The 25,769-nt window shown below is 38.6% G+C and overlaps 1 protein-coding gene across 1 annotated transcript in view; it reads left to right on the top strand.

The window, feature by feature from the left end:
* adamts18 (ADAM metallopeptidase with thrombospondin type 1 motif, 18) overlaps positions 1–25,769 on the top strand; it is a 75,753-nt gene that overhangs the window by 7,678 nt on the left and 42,306 nt on the right. The window contains exons 4-9 of the mRNA XM_067438018.1: positions 21,614–21,890; positions 22,229–22,428; positions 22,527–22,610; positions 23,409–23,568; positions 24,181–24,286; positions 24,991–25,128. Of these exons, the coding sequence (XP_067294119.1) occupies positions 21,614–21,890; positions 22,229–22,428; positions 22,527–22,610; positions 23,409–23,568; positions 24,181–24,286; positions 24,991–25,128 (965 nt within the window). The remainder of the gene's footprint in view (positions 1–21,613; positions 21,891–22,228; positions 22,429–22,526; positions 22,611–23,408; positions 23,569–24,180; positions 24,287–24,990; positions 25,129–25,769) is intronic.

Genomic DNA, 25,769 nt, shown 5'->3' with positions numbered 1-25,769 from the left:
AGGTAAGCTGCTGGTTTTATACCTTGGTATTAATTGAAAGATTAGATGGGCGTACTCCTCCCGAAATTACGTTTATTAACTTCACTTATTCTTAAGTGTGTTATTTTGTCTTTGGGTTGTTATATTTCTCACAGATTTCTGCTCGTTCTAAATCAGATACAGATAAAATAGCACAGTAAAGATTACAAATAAATGAATGCATTAGTGAGAGGCGATTGTGTGAATTTTCACACAAAAAGTGTGTTTTGTTCAAAATAAAGTTTTATTGCTTCATGATGCTTCCTGGTGTGCACTTATAATGTTAGAATGCTTTTTACATCAAAAATGGTCATAATTTAGAAATAAAAAAACATTTTTCTACACTGATTTTAGCCCTTTTCTGTGATCGCTCAGTTTTAAGTGTCTGCTGTGAGAGTTCAGTGTAAACGCCCACTGCTGTGATTGGCTAACGTCTTTCCATTTGAAGTCTAGTATTACTCTTTTTTAGGCTGTTTTTACTATTACAGCTTTCATGGTTAACTAGTTGTGAAAAGTGTTTCATTACATTACATTTAGATCTATGGCTTTATATTTAGATGACATTATATTAAGATTATGGCATGAAAGGTTGCAGAGATAAACATTGTAGCCGATCACAGACATGTTGAACATGATATAGGCTATAAGAGATTTGCTGAATAAAAAGGGAGTCACTGATAAACGCTTCACTAATAAACTCTTGCAGCACACGCTGCTCCAACAATTGCAAAGGGAGCTTTCTTTGATCGCTTTTTTATAGAATTGAATCACCGTTAAATAACAGATTATTGTCATCCTACTAAAAGAAACAACGCAAGTTGACATTTAGTCACTGGTTTTATTTACTGACACAAACAGACCAAGTACATGACTGTACATGAATCATTATATTTTCGAGCAGGCATTAGAATGAACACAGTTACTTACATGTTGCATTACTGGCGAGCCCAGGCACTGCACACTATCCGTCTGCATTTTATTTCTGGAAAAATTCCTCCAATGATGCAAATATCGTCAAATATCTTCAAAATATCGTTGCGAGCGCGGTCACGTTTACCTCAGCTCTCAGTGTTATCTGACTCCTGCAGCGTTTGGGCTGTGACACTCCCTCAGCGGCTAAATCACATTATATTGAACAGACACATTCAGTTTTAATTGTAGTGTCTGTTCTTTATGGGAAAGTGAAAGTGATCCAGTAATCCAGTAGCTGTGGCTTTGGGAGTGGCCTCGTAGGGCAGCGAAGCATTTACATTTTCAAAATACATTTTCAGTCTTTTTTTTCAGTCTAGAAAGCACCAAATTAAAAGCACCAAATCATTCACATTTCTACTACATTAATGACCCAGTTTAAATACAGATTCATCTGCCCAATGCTGAAGTACCCCTTTAAGCTATTGACATTTCTACAGAACGTTCCTCTGTGTGCACAATCTGTACAAGCTACTCTGTGTATGTATGCGCAGCAGCTCATTAGTTTAGCTATCGGCGAATAACTTACGTGTACATTAAGCTGTGTAAAACGTGCATTCAGTTTGGAGCATTCAGATGATATAATCAAACATATATTGTGGAGCGCTTTCAGAATATGCACTTACTTGTCATTTTAACTTTCAAAACAGAGCATAAAAAACGTTTTAGTAGATTTCTTATCCTGTTGTGCTGTGCTCTTTATAGGCCATGATAAGTGACTAGTCGACGTCAAGATTAAAGCGTCATGGCAGAGCATCAAAGTCGACTAGTCTGTGCAACCCCTATGTGAAGCACATCTCTAACAAAAGTCACTTTAAAACCAAAGGTAAAAAAACTGCTCAACAACAAATGTGGTTAAAATATAAAGGCAGTATATATGGGGTCTTTCTCAACGGTACATCTTATTACGGGGTCCTTTACATCAAATGTTCGGAAATGCTTGACTATTCGACAAACTGTACTCAAATATTATTAATATATGTTTTATTTGTGATGATTTCATGATTTATATATATATATATTTAATGTGGTTCAGATACAATAATATTTTGAGTTTCTATTTATTAAACTAATTTCCATTGTATCAACTCAAATGTTTTATTTCAATAAACTCAACATTTTAAGGCAACCAGATTACTTACAGTTAAGCCAACAAGACTTTTTTTTATAGTGTACATATCTCTACAGGGGCATGCCTGGGACCAGTCTGGGATTCTTCCTGCCACTATTTGACTTAGTCCATCGTATTAACCACTCTGAGTCTGCTAGCTGAGAGTCAAATGCTCTGCACCATGGGAGACAATAATGCCCAGGTGACGTGGTGGACATTTATACCTGTCTGAGTTTTGGGAGGGCAGACAGACAAATTGAAACCAGAGTTAATATATGCTGGGCTTCTTTGTAGTTATAAATGTTCCCCACTCCCCCTTTCATAATTCATGGGGTGTTATGCCATGTTAGCACTATAGGAGTTGCCAGGGGCTATTCCCTGGTGGTCTGTGTGGTGACAGTGATGTAGAGGCTGCTTGGGGATGCCAGAGAGAGAGAGAGAGAGAGAGAGAGAGAGAGAGAGAGAGAGAGAGAGAGAGAGAGAGAGAGAGAGAGAGAGAGAGAGAGAGAGAGAGAGAGAGAGAGAGAGAGAAAGAAAGGGGGTCTTTTGGGAGAAAGTAAGGAAGGGGAAAGGCAGGCTGTTCCTGTAATAGCTCTTCTCGTTCTCACTCACTTAAAGACCTAAAACTAATGGCCAGTGGTGAAGTGGCTGTCACACCAGCTCTAAAAAGCCATAAATATTATAAGGAATCCCATATCTTGTGCTGTGGACCATTTGGGACAGGCATTTTAAAATTCTCATTCCTTCATTGGGGTTTAATTATGTTAGTCAAGCTCATGCATCTTTCTGTGAATAATAGAGTTATGAAAGGACACCTTTTTGTCATTGACAATTTAGCTGCAATATCTGAGGCTTGGGCAGCAGCTTCATCTTTTTAGTCACTTCTCTTGTTTAGTTCATTTAGGTTTACCCACTAGACCAGCTTTCATTGTGATTTTTTTCCCCTCAAGCTTGCTTAATAGATCTTAGTCAGTCTGGCACCATGTTTCATTTTTGAGACACATGAAAATGAGGCTGTAAGGAGTTTTGTTCTGTAGTTTAACATGTTTTTTCAACTGTCAACACATCTTTTTAAAAAGAAAATCTTCAGAAGATATTATTTTGAGTCAATTTAGAACATTATTATATATAGTACCTTATAGTGTACAGTACGATTGTAAAGACTCCAAGTCTATCCCTCACAGCCGTTCTCAACCTTATAACATTCATTGTGGCGTTTAACCTGACTAAGGATAATGGAGAAATTCAGTTTATTAACCTGTTGTTATAGATTCAGATTCAAGTTGCTGGAAAGATCTGTTCCAAAACCGAATGTGCATGATGTTTAAGGCATCATATATACACTCCATACATAAAGTTAATGTATTGTGTATATATTTTTCAGAAAACAGAATGCACAGAATACATGAAGCTCTATATGAAAAAAAAAACCCTTTCAGTATTGAAAAAATGTAAAAAAACCATTTCCATCTAACTAAAACTTATAAAATATTTCTGTTTACTTTGCAGAGTTAAAGTGCTTTTCACAGTGTAACATTAACTATTTCAAGCCCCCCATGCACCCACCCATATAAAGACAATCTCAGACATAACCTTACTTGCAAAATCCCATAGTTTAGGTGAATCTGAGGGTGAGATATGCCATGTCACATTTTCTTATCTTTAAAACACTGTCTAACTGGACACGATGCTTGTTGCATTGTGTTGTGTTGCAACAGGTTGATACAGCTGTCTACTCTGGATGTGGCAAAGCGAATGTTGCATATCCATTTGTCCTTTGTGTCAGAAGTTGCGCAGGCACTTAGGGTGTACTCACACTAGGCACGGTTGCCATGAACTGGGCCCGAGTACGAATGTCCCCCCTCCCCCGCTGGCCTGCACTCACATAGGGTTTCAGCATTCGTGCCGGAGCACGCCTACGTCATTATGGTGCGACGGTTTCGGGCTAAACAGAAAGAGCGGCCCTCTCTGAACACAATAGAGTCCATCGCTCTGTTTTCTTTGTGGATAATTTTATGTCGTTTGGTCCACAGTGGTCCACAGCCCTCTCACAGCCTGTTGTTAAACAGATGTGTCGCCTTAGTGGCGCGAAAATGTTCACGTAATCGTGCTGCTCGTATTATGAGGTTTGCAAGGTACCAGTTGAAGTGCAGCTAGGACTTTGCAGCTTTGATTACGGACTCCAGCACGGTTAGCGCTCACACTGCGTGCGAACCGAGCTCGAGTCCAACTGAATCACGCTCTGGCCCACCTCTTCCAAGCGGGCCAGGGCCGGCTAATCGAGCCGCGCCCGGGCACGGTTCGGAGCACTCACACTAGTCAAACGAATCGTGCTTTGGTAGTCAAACGCACTCGGGCACGGTTCAAACTGGCTATGTGAGTACACCCTTAGAGTACATCAGAAATAGAATGGGGCATAAGTTTACTGTCAGAAATTTTGTCATGACATCCATCATGCATCCAGTGTAGACAGCATTACTGATTTATAATGGGTTCTATTTGGTTATGCCGGGTCGCACCTCTCGCATCTGGTGTAGACACATTGTTTTGGTAGTTGTGATGTTTGAAGAAGATTCATCGTCTGCTTTACATTAACAGTCCTTTCAATAACTTGTCTATGTTTAGTGCAGAACAATGCAACATTAATTTATATCTTTACAGTTTACTACTCAATTCTGATTCTTCAATTGCGCCATCTAGTGGTCACAACTACTACAACTGATAAAAGCCAGGGTTCAAAGCGCTGAATGCGAGTAAAAATTGGCTTTGAAACTGTTACTCGTCAGATGCCTGGTAACATTCTTTATGACTTTTGACAATGCAAGGTTGTGAGAATGTGATATGGCTTAGTGTGAAAAAACCCCACTCTGATGTATTTATAAATACATTTGGGAACACATTGCGTAGCAACCATCTTTCCAAATTCATAATGGCCGAAAACCCAGGTAGCTGACTTGTTGCCTTGCTGCCTTATCAGGCAGTTAGCTTGTAAGGCAGCGTTTTGTGCATGAAGGCACCTCACCAAACCGATTTCGGACAGACTTCTAAGGCAGTGTAACAGTTTAATAATCTACAGCAAAATAGAGTGAGTTTTGGTGAGAACTAAACATATTTAATTACTACATTAGTAATTTCTCGCTAGAAATGACATCAGAAGTGGAAAATATTGGTAAAAAAAACATACATTTACACACAAACGGACCAGCAAATGCAACTTTCGGATGCCATCTTTTTATCCCAGCTCGACTGTCACTGAATGGAAAGCACAGGATTGTGGGATACCAAAGGCAGTGAAGGATACATGTATGCTGCCTTGAAAAATCGATCAGATGAAGGTATCTCAGGAGACAGGAAGTGAAGCAAACATTAGATTCGGACGTTGCTTGATGCCTTCCTGCCTTGAAATGTGTCCTCTGAAAGCAGCATTTTCCAGGTTTCGGATGCAGCCAATGAGAATCTATTAAATGAATGATTCAATTGATTAATATATTTTTAACAGTCCCTTACTGCTATCTGGTGGCATAACAATGTAATCAATACAATCATTATTTGAAGCACCATATTACTCTATATTTATCACTACTGTAGACATGGGTTTATAAACTATAAACTTTTACCCCATGAATATGAAATACTAATATTTTCTTACTGAAAAAATGTAACTGTGTTTCATACCTAAACATGACAACTGCTCATTTTCTATGGATCAGTGGTAGCATCAGTTTTAACGTAGTTCTAAATGTTTGCAATATTTGTCAAAGGTTTAACAGACACACAAACAATCATTGTCATTTAAGGATAGGTGGTATGTTGCAAAGTACTTTTACTACTATGCTGTAGTTAAATACAGTCAAATACAGAGTAGGCCTATCTGTACTTTTCTTGAGTATTATTTTTTTATGGAAACTTTTCACTCCACTAAATATCTAGGTCCTCAAAGTCGGAAGTGTAGGCTGCTATGTAGCCGCTTTTAAAGTCAGTGGATAATTTTTTCTTCTTTAAAACATGATGAATTGAACATTAAGTTCAATAATTTCCAAGCATTTTTTGAACACTGATCATTGAAATGATGTTTCATGCATACTGAGCTTTTTACACTTTCACGGTTGTATGTTGGAAGCAGGCGGTGAGTAAAACTGCCTCAAATGTCTTTGTGTTGTTAGCGACTCATTCATTCAAATGTGCTATTTCATTGTTTCTCTATGTAAACACACACTAGTCTGACATGTACAACCGCTCAGCTTTCTAATGCTAACAATAAATAGTATACAATAGTCCATAAACAAATTATGTCAGCATAAATCATGAGTAAACACACACAATGTTGTAAAACTAGCAAGCATATTTAAGTCGCTAAGCATTTATAAGTTATAATGCATACCATTGAGACGTCCTGCTGTAGTCGTTGTTGCTTAGCCTAAATCTAGACGCACCCTAGCGGCAGCAAATCTAATCTGCCCGCGAGTGTCGTCTAGCAACTCTCAATACCCTTCTGAGCTGTAATCGCCTAACTCTTGTCGGGCCAATCACATCGTGTATAGAGTCGGTGGGCGGGGCCATAATGACGACGGCAGAGTTGCGTTTGCGTGTTTCTAGTAAACACAGAAACTGGGGAACGGCGGTCTTTCGAATTAGCTTTGGCCGCGACTTTGGAAGACTTGGAGTTAAGCTTTTCTCTGAGAAAAGAACAAAGAACGGCACTGAAGTCATTCTTAAAAAGGGAAGATGTGTTCTGAGTTTTGCCGACCGGATACAGCAAATGTTTAATCTATCAACAAGCTCAGCTTCAACTTCGTTGCTCTAGTTGGTGTAGAGCTATCCTATCTCGTGCAGAGGGAGTTTGAAAGACAACCGTTTATCTCGCCCCTTGGATTGAGCTGTCAATGGTGAGTTTCCAGACCAAACATCTTGATGTGGGTCTGGCTTGTCAGGCTAGTTGTTGCTACTTCTCCTGTTAAATTTCAGTCTCTAGATCTGATTCTGGATCATATATGTATGGCTAAATCTGACTGATCTCAGTTATTTATTTAGGATAAAAAAAATTTCCACCTCCACGATTAAAGATGTCAGAGCTTTCAGACGCTCTCAATGAAATAGCTGCACGTGCTCTTGATTCTTTAGCTCCGCCCATACGATGCACCTCCAGCTGCTCGTTTTTTCCGGAAAGACTCCGTGCAGCCTATCTTTCTTTTATAAATATATAAAACTAAAGACTTTTTGGAGATATGAAGGATGTAATACTACTTTATAGATACTCAAGATTGACTAGCCTGGCAAGCCAGACCCACATCAAGATGTTTGGTCTGGAAACTCACCATTGACAGCTCAATCCGAGGGGCGAGATAAACGGTTGTCTTTCAAACTCCCTCTGCACGCGATAGGATAGCGCTTCAACCAACCAGAGCAGCGAAGGTGAAACAGAGCTCGTTGATAGCATAGACGGTTGATCGATTAAACATTCGCCGTATCCGGTCGGCAAAACTCAAAACACATCTTCCCTTTTTAACCACTTCAGCTCTGCAGCACATTTTGCATTTTTTTTTGAGAATTAGGAATATCTGAATTTAAAAGAGCGCCCTACCCACATACATTGGAGTAAATTGATAAAAATGGTCTCATTTTACAGAAAAAAAACTCTAAATTTTAACACAGTGCTGGAATATTGCATATATTATATTGTATCTATTCACAATCTTATGATAAACATATATAAAAAATAAATATTTTGATTTATTTTTAATTAATTTGTTATTTAAAAATCTTTTTTTTTTTTTTTTTATCATTTTGGGATCCAAGCTTTTTGGAAGTTTCTGTTGATTCTATAAATTGGCACTAAACAGGGGAAAAAATATTTTCTTGATATCAAATAAAAGGTTTTTTTTTTCTTGCAAATAAAAGTTATTGAGATTTATCTGACCAAAGTGTCTAACAACTCCTACTCATCTGCATTGACATATGGCCACTAGGAAATCGAAAAGTAGGCTCTGCCTCTTCAACTTTGTAAAGGGAGATCTCGGGCTCTGATTGGTCTAGAATCATGATCCACATGTCTATAAAGAGCTGAGATTCTCAGCTTTTCTGTAGCATGATGCAATATGTGATGACATCATCAAAAATCGTGGCTAACACCGACAATCAAAACTAGCAATAATAAGAGTATTTGTCTGCATCACATGTTTTGATCTGGACATCGGTGACATATTACAGTGTCATTTGGCCATACTTGCTCACAGACATGTAAAAATAGTCTCATTTTGAAGCAAACAATCTAAGGAACAAGCTGATATAGGGTTTGAGGCTATTAGCTTTACAACGAGTTTGTGATCCGAACAGGAATATGACTCATGTGTTTGCTTGTTCAAAGGAGTCATTTCAATCTTTGTGATTCTTTTGATAATAAATTTACTGTAAATTATTGGATTGGTGAAATTAACTGCGGCCGATAGCTTTCATTTGATATATGACTTGTCTATTTTAGGTGTGTTTGTGTGATAAAAATATGAAATTTTATATTATTTGCATGATTTTCTCAAGGGGTGGTCATTGCAGGGGGGTCAAATTCAGACCGTATTATTTTCTTCTATGTAATATAAATGCAGAAGTTATTGGGTTATTAAGAAAGCTGAGGTTCTAATCTTTCAAATGATACCATATATGTCTAGTTTTGTGGTGCGTGAGTTATTTTATATTTAAAATAATATTTTAATAATTTTTTTAAAAGATTATAATGATGCAATTTTGGACCCACCGGTGGGTCCAAGAGAGGGGTGCAGAGCTGAAGTGGGAATGACTTCAGTGCCGTTCTTCGTTCTTTTCTCAGAGAAAAGCTTAACTCCAAGTCTTCCAGAGTTGCGGTCAAAGCTGATTCAAAAGACCGCCGTTCGGCAGTTTCTTTATTTGAAGCACAAGCGCAACTTGGCCGTCGTCATTATGGCCCTGCCCACCGACTCTGTACACGATGTGATTGGCCTGACCAGAATTTGGCGTTAACTGCTAAGAAGTGTATTGAGAGTTGCTAGACGACACTCGCGGGGATGATTAGATTTGCTGCCGCTAGGGTGCGTCTAGATTTCTAGGCTAAAGATTGACATGAGATTGTCTGAAACTGAGTGTTTCGTACCCCCCCCCCGCCCCCTTTAAGAAAGTATTTTTCTGTTTTCTGAAAAGATTAAATATACGTTTAGTTTTAAGTGTATAAGTGTTTGTCAGTGAATAAAAATTTAATGAAAATATTTAAGGAGGGATGATTTAGGAAGAGGTCCAGACCACAGTGTGTTATTCCATTTCATGTATCATTTCAGACCTAATATTTATTGTCCTTTTAGCACTGCAAAACCATGCTAGCTCAGTGTTTCATAAACCATTGTTAAAGTATACTTAACTCTGGTGTTAAAAAGATCTCAGATTTCCCAGTGTAAAGTGCAGTTGGTGAATTTGTGTAGATCTCCAATATGCAAACGCCCCCTCAAATGTCATTATTTTTCTGAGCACACAAACACACACACTCTCACCACTCTGTAGCTAGTAGAGTTGATGCTCTGGTCAGATGTAAGGAATGCAGATGTGTTTTAAAGCTGGGTAATAAGCAGCTTTGGGTTTCTCACTGCTCCCTTCCAGCCTTTAACAGCATGTAAGCACTTACTCATCTAGATTATAATACCATGGTTGGAGGCTTTAAAAACACTCAAGGTTTACACAAAGAGATGCTAATTACGTTTCACAGAATCACAGAGACAGGCAATAAATTATTCCTCATACTTGCACTGAAGACTCACTAGTGATGTAGTCAAAGACAGATCTCATGAAACCACATAAAACAGACAATCCCTGTGGTTAAATCAGCCATAGAGTATTGCTTTGAGGATCATACTTTAATAGTTAATTCCCAACCTCTGATATTCCTTTGAAATATGTGAAGACTCCGACTCAATGAGGGGAATGAGATTTAAAAGAGCTCTCATGGTTTCTGTTCGCTGTGAAAATGAACCGTGTTTATCTGGCAGCAGACAGTGGCCCTCTAATCTACATCTCTTACAAGTGTTTCTTGAAGGAGAGAAGAAGAAGAGACTGTGGTTGAGTACTTCCCTTCATTCCCTCGAGTGTAATAGGCTTTAAGTAGTCAGGTGGTTTTTGTAGAAGGCTGTAGTTAGGCACTTGTGTAATTATGTGATCACCTGTCACACATTATTACATTAAAACACATTGCAGCTCAGTAATATCTTCTACAGCAGAAATTCCCAAGCGTTTTTTTTTTTTTTTTGTCTGCCAAACCCCTTTGACCTAAAATATTTACTTGAAGTACTCCCTGAGATTTTCCATAATTTAACAGTACTTTCACTCACAGTTGGTCATCATGATCAATTCTAAATAAATAAATAAATATCAAATAATATTTTTTAGTACTTTATTTTGAAATGTGTTGATATAAATAATCAAATAATTAATTATTTATGCATTTTTATGATTTCGTTTAAGCAACTCATGAACCCCTGTTTGGGAAACCTTGTCCAATAGCATTATACCTGAATACTAATCTTAGTTACCTTTTTTTTTTTTTTTTTTTTTTAAATAAAGTTAGACAAAAAAAAAGAAAGACAAAGCGAGAAAAAAGATTTATGTTGTGATAATAGGATCCCTGCAGTTCTTCAGTTAGTTTCCTCTCTCATGTCTTCAGCCAGCTCCTTTCTTTCTGCATCCCGTCAGACATAATGGCCAAAAACTGATGGTCCCAGATGGAATCCATTTACCCCCATTATCGAAGCAAAGCACCTCCATCTGCTAACTGCTGGACTAAGTTGTTAGATATTTGACAGTAAAGTTTGTTATGTCTCTAAAACAAATTGAATACATGTGTGATAATTGTGTGAGGTGGACTGCAGGGCACTTGCAGAGGATGTTGGTTAAACATAATGCTTGCGGGATGCCATGTACGTGGAGGGCTTCACTGCTGGAAGCGCATCGCAAAGAATCGAAATCTACCAGCTTTTCTGAAAATCCCTAGTCTGGATGCCAGCCGAACTTAGCCCTGCCCACAATTTTTTTAGGTCGGGAAGTTCGGTCTGGCCTCGCTCCATAGAGGAGTAATTATCCCCGAACAGAAACTGTTCGGACCAATGAAATCATCAGGGCGGGCTATAGACGATGACGGACAGATGATCAACAGTAACGTAATCATGCACGTCATCAAAGGAGCTTGGATTATATTTTTTCGAATCCTAAACGGAGAGCTTGTTTGTATATGCATTCACCTTCACAATTTCTCTCAGAAATGATGATCATGTTGGGTAAGTTATCTGTGTATCATTTAATTTTTTTATTTTTTTACAACACAAAGATCGTGTATTCCAGCCTGATTTCAGCGCGCGTGCAGACAGGGTTTCCAAGTTTTTACAACAAAACGCGCCAACTACTAGCCCTAAACAATAGCTTCTCGGGGGGTTCTCCGGGGGAAAAATGGCCTTTAGGGGGTAAAATGTGTGTTATTTTGGCAAGGTTGCCTGCTAAAATTTGCACTCATGGGTCTATATATCGCATAATAGTCGCTTCAACCCGCGGACATAGAAAACAACCCGCGGGGGAAAAAAACACGGACTTGGCAACACAGTGCAGTTGAACTATTCTGACATTTGACAATGCGTCGCTTCGTTGCTCTGATTGGTTGTTGGTCTATCCAACTGATGTCTTTCCTGGTTCTGTTGAAACACGCCCCATAATCACAGCCCAATGGAGCAGTTTCAGACTCATATTCTGACTAGAATTGAGTATGACCACGTCAGGCTAGAAAATCCCAGTTTTTGGAGTGAATCATCCCTACTCACTCTGAAAGCAAGTGGAAATTAGTGAAAATAAATTGTTAATTTTTTTTCTTCTGTATGTGTGGTTTCAAATGAAAACCCACATCACAGTGTCGGGAGTTGTCCGGTTATTTTTGAAAGTGGTGTTTCATAATTCACGTATAACGTGGATCAATGGGATTGGCTTTCTGGTTGTGAGTAAAGTTTTAATGCAAAACTACACTGTAATTCCAATACACTAATAATAGGGTGATTCTGCGCTATTATCATCAAAAAAGAATCTTAACCCTGTTATTTAAAGAAAGCAAATTACATGCTGCCCTTCTTTGGTAGATTTGTATGTGCCAGACGTTAGCTTGTGTCTTGTGTACAGTCTGTATGTACATTTGATGTTCTTAATGCTTGAATGCAGATTTCCGTTTTACAGTGGCGCACACTATGACTCCTACATCAATCAACTGAAACCCAAACACACAGGCAGTGTGGATGAGAACAGGGTCAGTAGAATGCTCTTTTACATCCAATATGGCTGTGCTCTAGCCTGGCCTTTACCAGACTCTTGTACATTTCATTTGTACAGAGAGTCTGGCCACTCTCCATTGACAAGCGTTTACTTCTGTGAAGGCGGGAACTCTGTTGAAGTTTAAAGCTATTAGATCTCACCTACTCTGGATCTGTCAAAACCAATCGTTAACGTTTGGTCGTGACGTATGTCATGCGCCCTTCTCACATGGAAATCCCTCAAAATAAATGTGAAAGCACGCCACCTCAGTGATAAGTTATATGATATATGATAAGTTCAGATTGTGATTTATTCACGGTTGAGTGGAGAGTTTTGTGATTGGGAATGCGCCGATCACGTGGTCCATAACATGATTGTATGCTGCAAATAAAATATCATATGCTTGGTATGTATGATAATAAATGCTGCTATGAATAATGTTTCAAAATCCATGCGCTGTGCTGCCATTTACAAATGTGCAAGAAGAGAGCCACCAATGCAGAGGAAGCCATCAACAAATGCCCAGGAAGTGATTCACAAATAAATAAAAGGCATAGTTGTGTTTGTGACATAAAAATAAATGTGTGGATTTTTTTGTTATTCACAAATGTCATTGTATTTATTTGTCAATCTATTTAATTTCTGTGAAACTCCTGCATATATTTTTTGATCTCATTCTATTTATTTGTGAATTGATTTATTTTTTGTGAATCTCTTTACATTTATTTGTGGATAACAATATATTTGTTTGGAATAAGGCAACAAAACTACCCCCATAACTAGTCCCTGTAACTTAAATGATGCATGCAATACCTTCCAGCCCCACGAGGAACAATTCCCTTCCGAATAGGGCTTCACCCAGCCAACTCCTTCACAACTAATGGAGCGAGCTGGAAAATTAAACTTTTCCCTAATTTATCCTGTTGAGGAGGAGGGCCACAACATCATGGCCACCAACAAACCCCAGCAAAGATTGTTCTTGCTCCAAATTTAACTTCTGAATATTCGGCAGCGGTGCGACAACGGAATAAATGGTTTCATTCGCATCTTTCTCCGCCGCCATTACCGGACTACAACTTAAAGTAGCACACAACATCAATGTCATTGTTCTTAGCCACTCCCTCTGTTCGCTGATTGGACCGATAAAAATGTGTTAGGAGAAAACCTAAGAATACACCACATTCCCAGACGTAGTACTGAAGGAAAATGAAAATTAAGTGGAAGTACGTGGAGCCAGGCTACCTGTGTTCCACAGAGTGTATTACGATGGAACAGTCATGTCCTTTCAGGCCGGTGCTTGCTCCTGACATTTTTACATTAATCAATTTTGTACATCCATTTTTTGCCTTGCAAAAATCAGTAATGTTCTGCATTTAAGAAAAATTATTTCAGCTGAAGTATATCCCCCCCCCCCCCCCTCCCTACCATGTCATTTATGGGGCTATTTAGTAAAAAAAAATAAAGGAGGGGCTATTATGCCAATTTTTACAATATGCAATTGAAGTCTCAGGTATCCCCAGAATGTGTCTGTGAAGTTTCAGCTTCAAATACCTCACAGATCATTTACACCCATGTTGTAAATACCCATTTCTAACTGCAGTCAAGAACAGACTGGTTTAGTGCATGTGCCTTTAAATGCAAATGAGCTGCTGCATGCCACTCCCTCTCCACGCAGTTCATACCTCGATTGGATTCTCTGCCAAGTACTAATAAGACATCTGCTTGGTTTTGATTATAATCTATATTGCGATCTCTCACGGATAGCATAGTTCTTTATTCATCATTAAAGTTTACTATGTCCATGCGTTCTAAAGCTATATTCATTTAAACTAATGAATGGAACGTTTTCTTGTTACATTTTTCACTTATCTGAAGCACACGCACACACAACTGACTGTCATACATCAAGTCTCGTGAGTAATTTCGTTTTCAAATTTTTTTTTGTGTTTAAACTGTCAAATACACACAAGGGTCTTGTTCACCGTTGTCACTTGCAAAAACAAAATAGCGGTGCCATGGGTTAAAAACATGTAGATTAAGGGCCGGTAATATTATAATAGATGCCCTTCCTACTTCAGAAGGGGAGAGAAATCTGAGGGGCCTGTTTTTTTCACATGCCTGCAGAGAAAGGCTTACCAAAACAAAGTTACTGGGTTGTCCTTTTCACGTTTTCTGGGTTGGTTGATTCACCGGTGACCCGATTATATCACTTAAATGTGGAAAAAGGCAGATTTTCTTGATATTTACCCTTTAAAGGGTTAGTTCACCCAGAAAATAAAAATTCTGTCATCATTTTTTTTTCAACCCTATAAGACATTCGTTCATCTTCGGAACACAAATGAAGTTATTTTTAATGAAACCTGATAGATTTGTGTCCCTCAATTGAAAGTCTATTCACCCAAAAGTCCTGACGCTTCAAAGCATTCTAAAATATCATTGAACATAGAGCACTTATCTTGCTTGACATGTGAGAACGAATCAGGATAATTCTCATGTGTCACGCCAGCACATTTGAGCTTCCGGCAGAACCAACAAGGTTTGTTCTTGCATATCAAGCAAGTACAGCTGAGCTTCTGTTTACCTTATTTGAGTGCTCTATGTATGTCCTCTGATCAATTTTTATAATTGATCAACTTTATAATATTCCATTTTTGGGTCACTTTAACATAATTATTACGTCTGGCAAATATAAAAATACATATTATTTTTATGTTTTATTTTTATGCTGTAGTTCTCCCTATTTCCTGAGATTAAGTTTTTAGATGTTGGTGAAAACGAACATCTAACATCAGCCGTCTCAGTGTTGTTGCCTTCAGCTAGTGGAAGAAAGCCGTCGAAGAGGTCAGCACGGCTGGAGGGCGATGAATGCCCTTGCTGCCCTGTGTTTAATGGTGGGAGCAGATGCCCCAGATCATTGCGGCAGCCTGCCACGGTCTACCACTGTTTTCACAGCATGGGCTTTTGCGGACACCGCCTCAGCCCTGGGAGTGGCCTGTGTTTACTTTGCCACCTGCGAGATGGGAGGGGTCAGGGCACGCGGGATCAAACACACAGGGGCATGAAGAACACAAGGGAGTTAAATCAGTGACTGAATGCATGGCTATTCTGCAAGGCTTTGCCTGTCCGTGGTAGGGTGGGATTAGGTAGAATTCCAAAGCCAGACGGAATGTGTGAGTTATAGCAGTTCAGGAGACAGAGGTTAAAGATCTAGTCTTAAAGAGGGAAGATGACCTCAGCTCGGTGACGAGAGCAGTTCAAGTCATTCAGGAAGATGCGCTGCCCCGTGACATATGGTCTCTTTACGACACCACAGGTCTCTAAATATTATCTTCGAATTTGTGTCATGTAGCAAGCATTTAATAAACCATTCAGTATTTATTTCATCCCCATACTGACAGGACAGAGTTGCTCGTCTTTAGCACAGTTTGTTTATTATATCTTTGTGGTTATGTAGGTAAAATATTCCACTCACTGCTCACAATAATCGGCCTTCTCAGAGGTTTGTCTCTCTGGTAATAATGGCTCTGCCAGATTGTATGGTCCTGGAACTGATGACTGAAGGACTATGACCTATTTACAACTGCAACACTTCCCACTTAGCAAAGCCAGACCTGTCAGGAGGAGCTCAGTATATTCATTTTGCTGAATTAATGATAACTTTATGGTCATATTCAAATGACCATATACAGACTATATGTAAGCAAATATTGATTAGGACAGAGACAAAAAAAAAAAAATTCAATAGAGATACACCTCTTTTATCGTTTACTCCACTCTAGACTGTCTGCAAGAGCAGTAAAGCAGTCATTAGTTAAAAAAAAAAACTACACGTCATTAAGCACATGTAGTGTGTGCTGTACTAAACCTAAAGAGCACTACTTTACAACAATACAGAAAAGCATCCTGTAACCTAAAGGACCTAATGCAAATAAAATCAAATCATTATTCATATTTGGACAAACAGCATGATTGCAAGTATTACTTCTCATACTCTTCATGAATTACTCTTCTTCGTGCCATTCTAAAATCGTATTTCTTCTTAAAAACACAAATGAAGATATTTTTAATAAATTCTAAGTATTTTCTAAGATTTTTAAGTAATTTCTGTCTCTCCATTAACAGCTACTGAACTATCACTTTAATGCTTCGAATGGATCATAAGGCGATCATAAAACAAATGCATATGAATTGAGTGTTTTAGCCCAGGCTTTTATTCACATATAAACATTCATCAGCACAAAAATCAGTTTTGGTAAACAGAAGCTCAAGCATGTTCGCTTGATGTGCGAGAACCAATGAGGTTCGTTCTTGTGTGTTACACACCGCTTTTGAGCTTCTGCAAGAACCAATAAGGTTTGTTCTCGCTTAGTTTTACGATCTCGTTAAGAACTTTTTGAAGCATCCAAATGGTAGTTGCATAGCTGTCAATGGAGGGGCAAAAATCGCTCAGATTTAATAAAAAAGTATCTTTATTTGTGTTCCAAAATCAACAAAACGGAATTCCTACGGGTTCAGAACAACATGGGGGAGAGTAAATGATGACAGAATTTTTATTTTTGGGTGAGCTATCGCTTTAACGAAGCTGACATATATTGCTTTTCCCATTGGCATAGAATATTGCTATATTTTGCTGGAAACATCACTGTAGAAACACTGACCCAAACCAAATAAATCTAGAGACACATGTGTATGACTTATAATGAAGCAATTAGGCTTTGACATGTTTTATTAGTAATGGCTAAATATGTGCATGTGTTGGCTTGCTGTGGATGTGTCCCAGGGCAGCAATGCATGTCACTATCATAGCAGACGATAAGCTTTGTGCTCGCCTTTGACCCCACACCTCATTAATCAAACTGCTTGTGAATATCTGACCTCCTCCACCTACCTCTCAAACATGCCATCTAATTCAGCTCTAAAAGATACATCAAACACAACACAAACACACTCACACACACGGGTGAGAGGAGACTGTGTTATGTGCTTTTGATCTTTTTAATTAATATTAGTATTTTTTTCTGATAATGTGACTATGTTTGAAATGGCCATTGTGGAATTGTGGACTTAAAGTTGCTATGAGATTGAAGTTGCAATAGTCTTTTCTTCCCTATTGTGATGCATCTGAGGGCAATTTGGAAATTGATTGGATTGTTGGATAATTATAGTTTGCTGTTGCTGTGATCTTATGTGAGTGACAGGTTGTCCCGCCCTTACTAGTAAACACGTCATCAAAGAAGAGAGCTGTGTTCGCCCCTGTAAGCTCATGCACTACTCCCTAACAGCGTTGGGGAGTAATTAGTTATATGTCATTAGATTACATCAATTAATTACAAAATCAATGTAACTGTAATCAGTTACAGTTACTGAGAAAAAAATATGTAATTAAATTGCAGTTACTGATAATGTTAGATTACAAAGTGGGTTACAGTTGAATATTTTCTCTAAGAGGCTAGGATATGTAAAGTAATCAAATGTAATCAGTTACATTACTGTAATAAAGTAATTGAAATAATTAGACTACTTATTACATTTTAAATAGGGTAACTTGTAATATGTAACCTATTACATTTCCAATAATGTCTAATAATGTCCACTTGAAAGAGTGAAAGAAAATCTAAGGTACAATTTCGGACACTGAGAAGGGGCGGCTGCTTTTGCATAGTTTGTGCTTGGCTTGCTGTTTAATAATTTGAAACTAGCATGTATAAACCTTAACAATTTAATAATCAATTAAAAAAGAATTTATACCTGTATGATATTACGCTGTAACCACATTGGACCAGCGGTTTGGAAAATGGATGTATGGATGATTTAGTAGCAGGCGTCATATTCTGGCGAGATACGGGAATAAGTACATATCAGCTGTGCATTCTTTATTGCGAAGCAAGGTGGGATTAAACATCGATAACGACAACGTCCACTATGGTTTTACAACTTCCACAACTACATATGGCTGTCCCTTCAAACAGTGCCCTATTTTAGGGTATAAGGGGTGATTTTGGACAGGAGGGAGGGGAAGTTACTTTGATTAAAGATTACAAGGGCACATTTATTACTGCAATATACCAAAAAACAAGAACTGTCATTTTTTTTAATATCATGGTGACTTTCAAATTAACCATACAGCATGGTACTTTAGGCTACAGTAGGTTTCCTCACTTTTACTTCTCAGGTTTCCTTTTCCTTGGAGAAAGGGAGTTAATTAGAGATTTTCAAGGGCTGAGTGCTGTTGAGAGAGGATGTAGATATGATAGTCTATCATACCTGTCATGCCTTGCTTTTGGCTATGATAATCGTCACTGTAAAACAAGCTGCTGAAAGGTTATGCTGCATATGAACTTCCATCTGCTCTCTGTACTGAAACATTTGATAAATGATCAGCTCTTTAAGATGCCTTCAGAAGCCCCAGGCTGCTCTATGTCCCGCCATGTCATCGTTTGTTTATTGTGTACGGACAGCTGTAACTATGGTGATGCCTGTGTTTTGTGACTCTGCAACAGCTGGTTTTTAACCACTATTTCATCTGGAGGGACCATGAATCCCCCACAACCAGGAATATAAACGTCGATGGACTCCTGGAGGGCTTTTCTGCCATGACATCAAGCTCACCTGAATACCTCCATGTCTTTGATTTGATATATTTTCAGATCCACATCTGTGCGCTCTGATTTTAGCTTGTTCTTGAGGGTTATCTCAAGGCTAACGTGTCCTTTTAGGAATATTCCTGGTTAACTAGAAGTTGACCTCTGTTGACAGCATCTGTTGCATGCTGTTGATTACCACTGTGAGCAAGCACAAATCAACCCGCAGTTTTTCAAAACGAAACAATAAACATGATGACAGTTGTGTCAACATGTATTTACAATGGAAATCTTTTGGGCAATTATTGTATAGGCTAGTGTGGAACAGATTCTGTCATTAGAGGTCAACTTGAATATTTCCGTAGCGTGCTATATTGGACATTAAAGATGCACAATAAATCTGTACTATATTAGTTATCAACCTACAGTATATTAGAGAACACTAATTGCAAATATAGAATATACAGAGGTGAAGTGAATAACACTGATTATCTCTTCATCGCGACACCTGTTAGTGGATGGGGTATAACAGGCAGCTAGTAAACATTATGTCCTCAAAGTTGATGTGTTTAAAGCAGGAAAAATAGGCAAACGTAAGGATTTGAGCGAGTTTGACAAGGGCCAAATTGTGATGGCTAGACGACTGGGTCAAGGCTGGGATTGGCCTTTGTTGTCCGATCAAACAGACGAGCTAAGTTAATGGTGGTTCTGATAGAAAGGTGTCAGAATGCACAGTGCATTGGAATTTGTTTCCTATGGAGCTAGCCGCAGACCAATCAGGGTGCCCATGCTGAGCCCTATCCACTGATGTAAGTGCCAACTGTGTTCACGTGAGCATAAGAACTGGACCACAGAGAAATAGAAGCTGGTCTGATGAATCATGTTTTCTTTTACATCACGTGGATGGCCGGTCATGTGTGTGTCGCTTACCTGGGGAACACATGGCACCAGGATGCACTATGGGAAGAAGGCAAGCCAGCAGAGGCAGTCTGATGCTTTAGGAAATGTTAAACTGGGAAACCTTAGGTCCTGCCATCCATGTGGGCGTTACTTTGACACATACCACCTACCTAAGCATTGTTGCAGACCATGTTCATGGAAACGGTATTCCCTGGTGGCTATGGCCTCTTTCAGCAGGATAATGCACCCTAAGACAAAAATGATTCAGGAATGGTTTGAGGAGCACAACAACAAGTTTTAGATTTTGACTTGGCTTCCAAAGTCCCCAGATCTCAATCAAATCAAGCATCTATTGGATGTGGTGAATAAACAAGTTTGATCCATGGAGGCCCCACCTCACAGCTTACAAGACTTAAAAGATCTGCTGCTAACATTTTGTTGCCAGATAGCACAGCACACCTGCAGGGGTCTGGTGGAGTCCATGATTCTAAGGGTCAAGACTGTTTTGGCAGCAAAAAGGAGACCAACACAATTAGGAAGGTGGTCATAATAGTATGCCTGATCAGTGTATATAGACCAATATTGGATATTTAATTGTTCATGCTCATTGGCACTATTTTTACATTTAGTTTACCATTGTCATCATCTTACCCTACCCCAAGTTCATATTTAAAAACACTAATAAATAAACTGTTAAATATAACATTTAGCAAACTTATTTTGGTTGCACTTTATTTTACAGTACATGCACTTACACAGCGTTCTTACCTAAGAAAGTACTGGGTTATATAAGGTAACTACATGGGTTAAGGTTAGGTTTAAGGGTAGGTTCAGGGTTATTATTATCCAGTTATTGTCATAAGGAATGGTTATTGTAACAACTGTAATAATTACATCGAATGGGGAACAGGACTGTAAAATAAAGTGCTAGCTTTATTTTTCATATTGTACTAATATATAATAATGTTGTGATGCTAAGATTTATATATCATTTAAAATTTTTTTTTCCACATATACCCCTTAATAAGAGTCATCTGTATATAATAATTAATACTTTTATGCAACAATGATGCATCAAATTAATGTTATATAAATGTTCTGTTGAACATTCTGAAAAAAAGGTATTACATTTACACCAAAATATTAAGCACCAGATTGGAAAAAAAGAGGAAATGTTTCTTCAGCACCAAATCAGCACATTATAATAATTTCTGATAGATCATGAACATGTGTAATGTATTTTGATCAATTAAATGCACCTTTGTAGAACATTAGGTCAACAAAGGAGAGGTGTTCTAATAGAGATGGTACATGTACGTAGGCTGTAAACTGAAGAATGTTTTATTTTTATATCAGACCATTATTGTGGATCTGACCATTTTATTTTATTTTATCTTATTATTATTATTATTATTATTATTATTTTATTATTATTATTATCTTTACAACTGTTTTAACTATGCTTGTTTTTCTTTTTTTCCCCGTCCATATGGTATTCTTTTTTCTCATGCATTTTTACCACTGTTTTAATTAATTTCTATGTAAAGCACATTGAATTGCCATTGGGTATGAAATGTGCTATACAAATAAACTTGCCGTTAGAGATTGAATAAAAACACAAAAAAGTCTTACTGACCCCAAACTTTTCAACAGTAGTGCATATACATTTGGCATGGGGTTTAACCTCATTGTTTGTTATTATATGGCTCATAGCTTCCTGTTCCTCTCTACTCTGCAGTCAGGTCTGATCCGGTTCTCCAGCGAGGAACTTTTCATCACTCCACTACCGCAGCATTTGGCTTTACGACACAACTACAGCGCCCCCTCTGGACATCACCCACATGTCATCTACAAGCGATCAGCTGAGCGCAGAGTGCATACTGAGAAGACTGACTGGTCCAGCGGCTTCAAATCAAACAACCCCTATGAGGACCACCACCACCATCACCACCACCACCATGACTACCAACACGGAAAGCTCCAGAGACAACATTTCTGCGGACGCCGCAAGCAATGTATGTAAGGGAATTTCCTTTGAGCTTTTTGTAGTGCATCACACATGGTTTACTTGTAGAATTCATCAGTATGCATATAACAGCAAGGCCCTCTTCAGCAAAGATATTTAGATAGATTCCAAAGTCATTATCATCTGTTGTATGGAATTCAATGAAAGCCCGGAAACAGCATGCACAGTTAATGACTGTGTATTTCCTGGTCTGTCGTCGCCTCTAAGCCGCTTTTTATCAGAGAACAAGCTTGGAAAAAGGAAAAGCAGTTATCTGAGGCAATTTCCATTTTCTCTCTTTTTCATGAGTTTCCATACTTTTATCTCTTCACCTCATCCTAACTACAGATACTCCCAAGCCTCCTACAGAGGATCATTTTTTCATGCCTGATGAGTTTGAGCAGCAAAGCCGGGTTAAACGCTCAGAGATTACATCGAGCAAAGAGGGTGGCCTGAACGTGGAAACTCTAGTGGTGGCAGACAGGAAGATGCTGGAGAAACATGGAAGAGAGAATGTCACTACTTATGTCCTCACTGTCATGAACATGGTGAGCTGAGCTATCAGCAGCATTGTTATTGAGAATACGCTTGGATCCGGCATCTCTTCTTCATATAGTAATATGCAAAGTGTTGTTGTGCTATACAGGTCTCCAGTCTTTTCAAAGATGGAACGATTGGAAATGATATCAACATGGTTGTGGTCAGCCTCCTTCTGCTTGAGAAAGATCCGGTAAGACATACATACATGTACAGTAAACATCCATCCATCCATCCATCCATGAATCCATCCATGAATCCATGAATCCATCCATCCATCCATCCATCCATCCATCCATCCATCCATCCATCCATCCATCCATCCATCCATCCATCCATCCATCCATCCATCCATCCATCCATCCATCCATCCATCCATCCATCCTAGCACATAACTTTTATGATACGGACATCAATTAAAATAACATCCGAGTCAGTTGTTCATTCATTAACATATCTAATGATTTAAACCTGTAACTTGTCTTTTTTTTAACTATTCTCATGACTCATAAGACTCATGCTGTTTGTTTTTGATTCACTAAAAAGTCATGTTTGGCACTCAGAATAAGTGGACGCTGTGCATGTTTTTGATTCACTCAAAAGAATTATCTCACAAGACAAGTTTGTTCATGAATAGGAATAAACTGGTCATGCTGTATGTTTTTGATTCAATAAAAAAGGCGTACAAAAGTTATTTATGCATAAATCGGACTACACTGATATGTTGTTTTTGAGTGCAGTCTTGTAACTCAACAGAAAGATCATGTTTGGCATTATTACAACATTATTATTTAATTTTCTTTTGTGCTAAATAGTGCAGAAAACACCGATACTATAGCTAATTTATTCTCAAGGTAAATTTGATGTGTAATATCTTTTTTTTTTTTTTTTTTTTTTAAAGGATCTGTAGAATTTTCCTATTCTATCATGCACAACAGATTTCTGATCATTCATTACTCTTTTATCTCTCTCTCGGTTTCACTGCTTTTAGCTGGGCTTGTCTATCAACCACCACGCAGACCAATCCCTCAACAGCTTCTGCCAGTGGCAATCAGGCCTGATAGGTAAAAATGGCAAGCGGCACGACCATGCTGTTCTGTTGACTGGGCTGGACATCTGCTCCTGGAAGAATGAACCGTGTGACACCTTGGGTAAGTCACTTTCACCATCCAGCAGCAGAAATGGGTCATGTGTTGTGATGTCAATCGAGTTGCAGGAGGCTGAATTACTCAATGCCAAGTTTAGAAAGAGCTTGTGGTTGGTGATGTGTGTCCTAATCTGCCCGCAGGCAGAAACATTCACCTGAATGAATCCAAGAAAGCTTAAATCCACTTTGCAGTCAGTTGGCAGTTTTTTTTTCTTCATTTTTTTTATTATAGAGGCATCAGCCAAATGTAATGAATTCATCTCTGAAGCTCCAAACCACAGGTATGCACTCCTTTGAATGTATGGCAAAGGGGAGAGCAATGCTTTTAAATTGCCGCTGTATGATGTGAAACTCAAACCAAAGCTATTTCTGAGACCATGCAGTCAGAAAAATAGTCTGAAAGTGTGTTTTCTGCACAATGGGATCCTGTTTCAAATTTTATAGCTGTGAATACATCGTGGTGTGTTTAGTGATACTTAAATCATGTATTACATTTTTCATCCAGACCTCTTCGTAATTGTAATGTCTTTGTAAACAATCAATTTGAAGTTTCCAACATGCATCACTGCCATTCTTCTTCTTCCACCCATGTTTTGCTGTTTCTTTCTGTCTGCAGGTTTTGCTCCAATAAGTGGGATGTGTAGCAAATATCGTAGCTGCACGATTAATGAAGACACAGGGCTGGGTCTCGCTTTCACCATCGCTCACGAGTCAGGACATAAGTACGTTCACTCATTCTTTCAGGTCCCATACAATTTCAATTTGGGAAACCATATGCTGTGAAACAGGCAAACATTTTGTTTGTGTTTGCTGGTTGCCATTGTGATAAGGGGAAGTTTATGTAGTACGTCTGAGACTTTGTTTTTATGACAGCCGTATTTTGATTCCTTTGGCGTATTCTCAACATAAACTGGAACAAAATCTATCCTGGAGAACCACTCGGCTGATAACATGTTGTGGGATTTGTTATTCTCAGTGTTTCAAACATTTTGGTCCAATAAAATGGACACGTGCCTCCAATGTGTAGGATTTTGGGGCAAAATCTTCACTGGCCAAGTCATTAATCACTCATTTACTGAGAAGTGGTCATTTATAAACACATGGCACATCGTGCAAATCTGTTTGTGTCTGAATTTCATAACTATAGTGCATGTTTATTTTCATGCATTAATTGGTCTGATTCTCACAGGGCTGATAAAAGTAAGCCTGTAAATCTGAGAGTGTGAATCATATGACTTGCTCTGTTCAGTAGAATACAGAGATTATTGAAGAGGTTTGTGGGATGAAAGAGCTTTCAGCTGTAGAGGTAATGTCCCACCTGACTCAGGGAGTGGTTTCTGTCCTGAGGTTGTACATTAATATTCTCACTGGGTAAAACTCACAATCTCCATTTCTCCCACTTTTGCTCCCTCTTTTTTTGCCCTAGTTTTGGAATGATCCATGACGGAGAGGGGAATCCCTGCCGGAAGACTGAGGGGAACATAATGTCTCCCACATTGGCTGGAAATAATGGTGTTTTCTCTTGGTCTGCCTGTAGTCGGCAATACCTGAACCGATTTTTAGGGTAAATTATAACTTTACATCACCAGACAAAAAGTAGTATATAAATAATTTTGAACATGCATTTTGAAAATGGTATTTTAATATATAAATTATTTAAAGGAAGTGTATATACGATTGTGGCCAAAACTGGTACTGCAGTCACTTTTAAATGACTGTACAGCGGTGTATGCAGCAGCAAACAGCGAAAGAAAAGCACTAACATTAGTATTACTATTCTAAACCAAAAGTGCAGTTATTGCCGACAAGCTACCATATTTTTCTATTGAACTTTTATTAGACTTCAGGTCGAAAGAAAAGTGCGTTTTTACACCGAGCACATTCTCTGCAGTCCAAGTCTAAGCGCGATGCGCAAATACACTGTCAGCGCACTCTTGCTCATATCCAAAGGTAAATCATTAACACCATCACCACTTACAGTACATGTGTTTTATTGAACTAAATACATTATAATCGGCTAAAATGAATGCCCAGGTTACTTTTCTGAACAAGAGCGCTCCCGAGTCCGTGTTTCACACTGTTCACGTGAATCGCGGCAAAGTTTGGCGTGCACACACACACACGATACCAAATACCAGCATTTCAAAAAGGGAACGCACATCTCTTAAAGGGGCCACACTATATTTCTACACGTTGAAAATGGAC

Source organism: Pseudorasbora parva, chromosome 1 (genome assembly GCF_024679245.1).
Source record: "Pseudorasbora parva isolate DD20220531a chromosome 1, ASM2467924v1, whole genome shotgun sequence".
In the NCBI taxonomy this organism is placed as follows: domain Eukaryota; kingdom Metazoa; phylum Chordata; class Actinopteri; order Cypriniformes; family Gobionidae; genus Pseudorasbora; species Pseudorasbora parva.
This window is presented reverse-complemented; position numbering and strand designations above follow the sequence as displayed.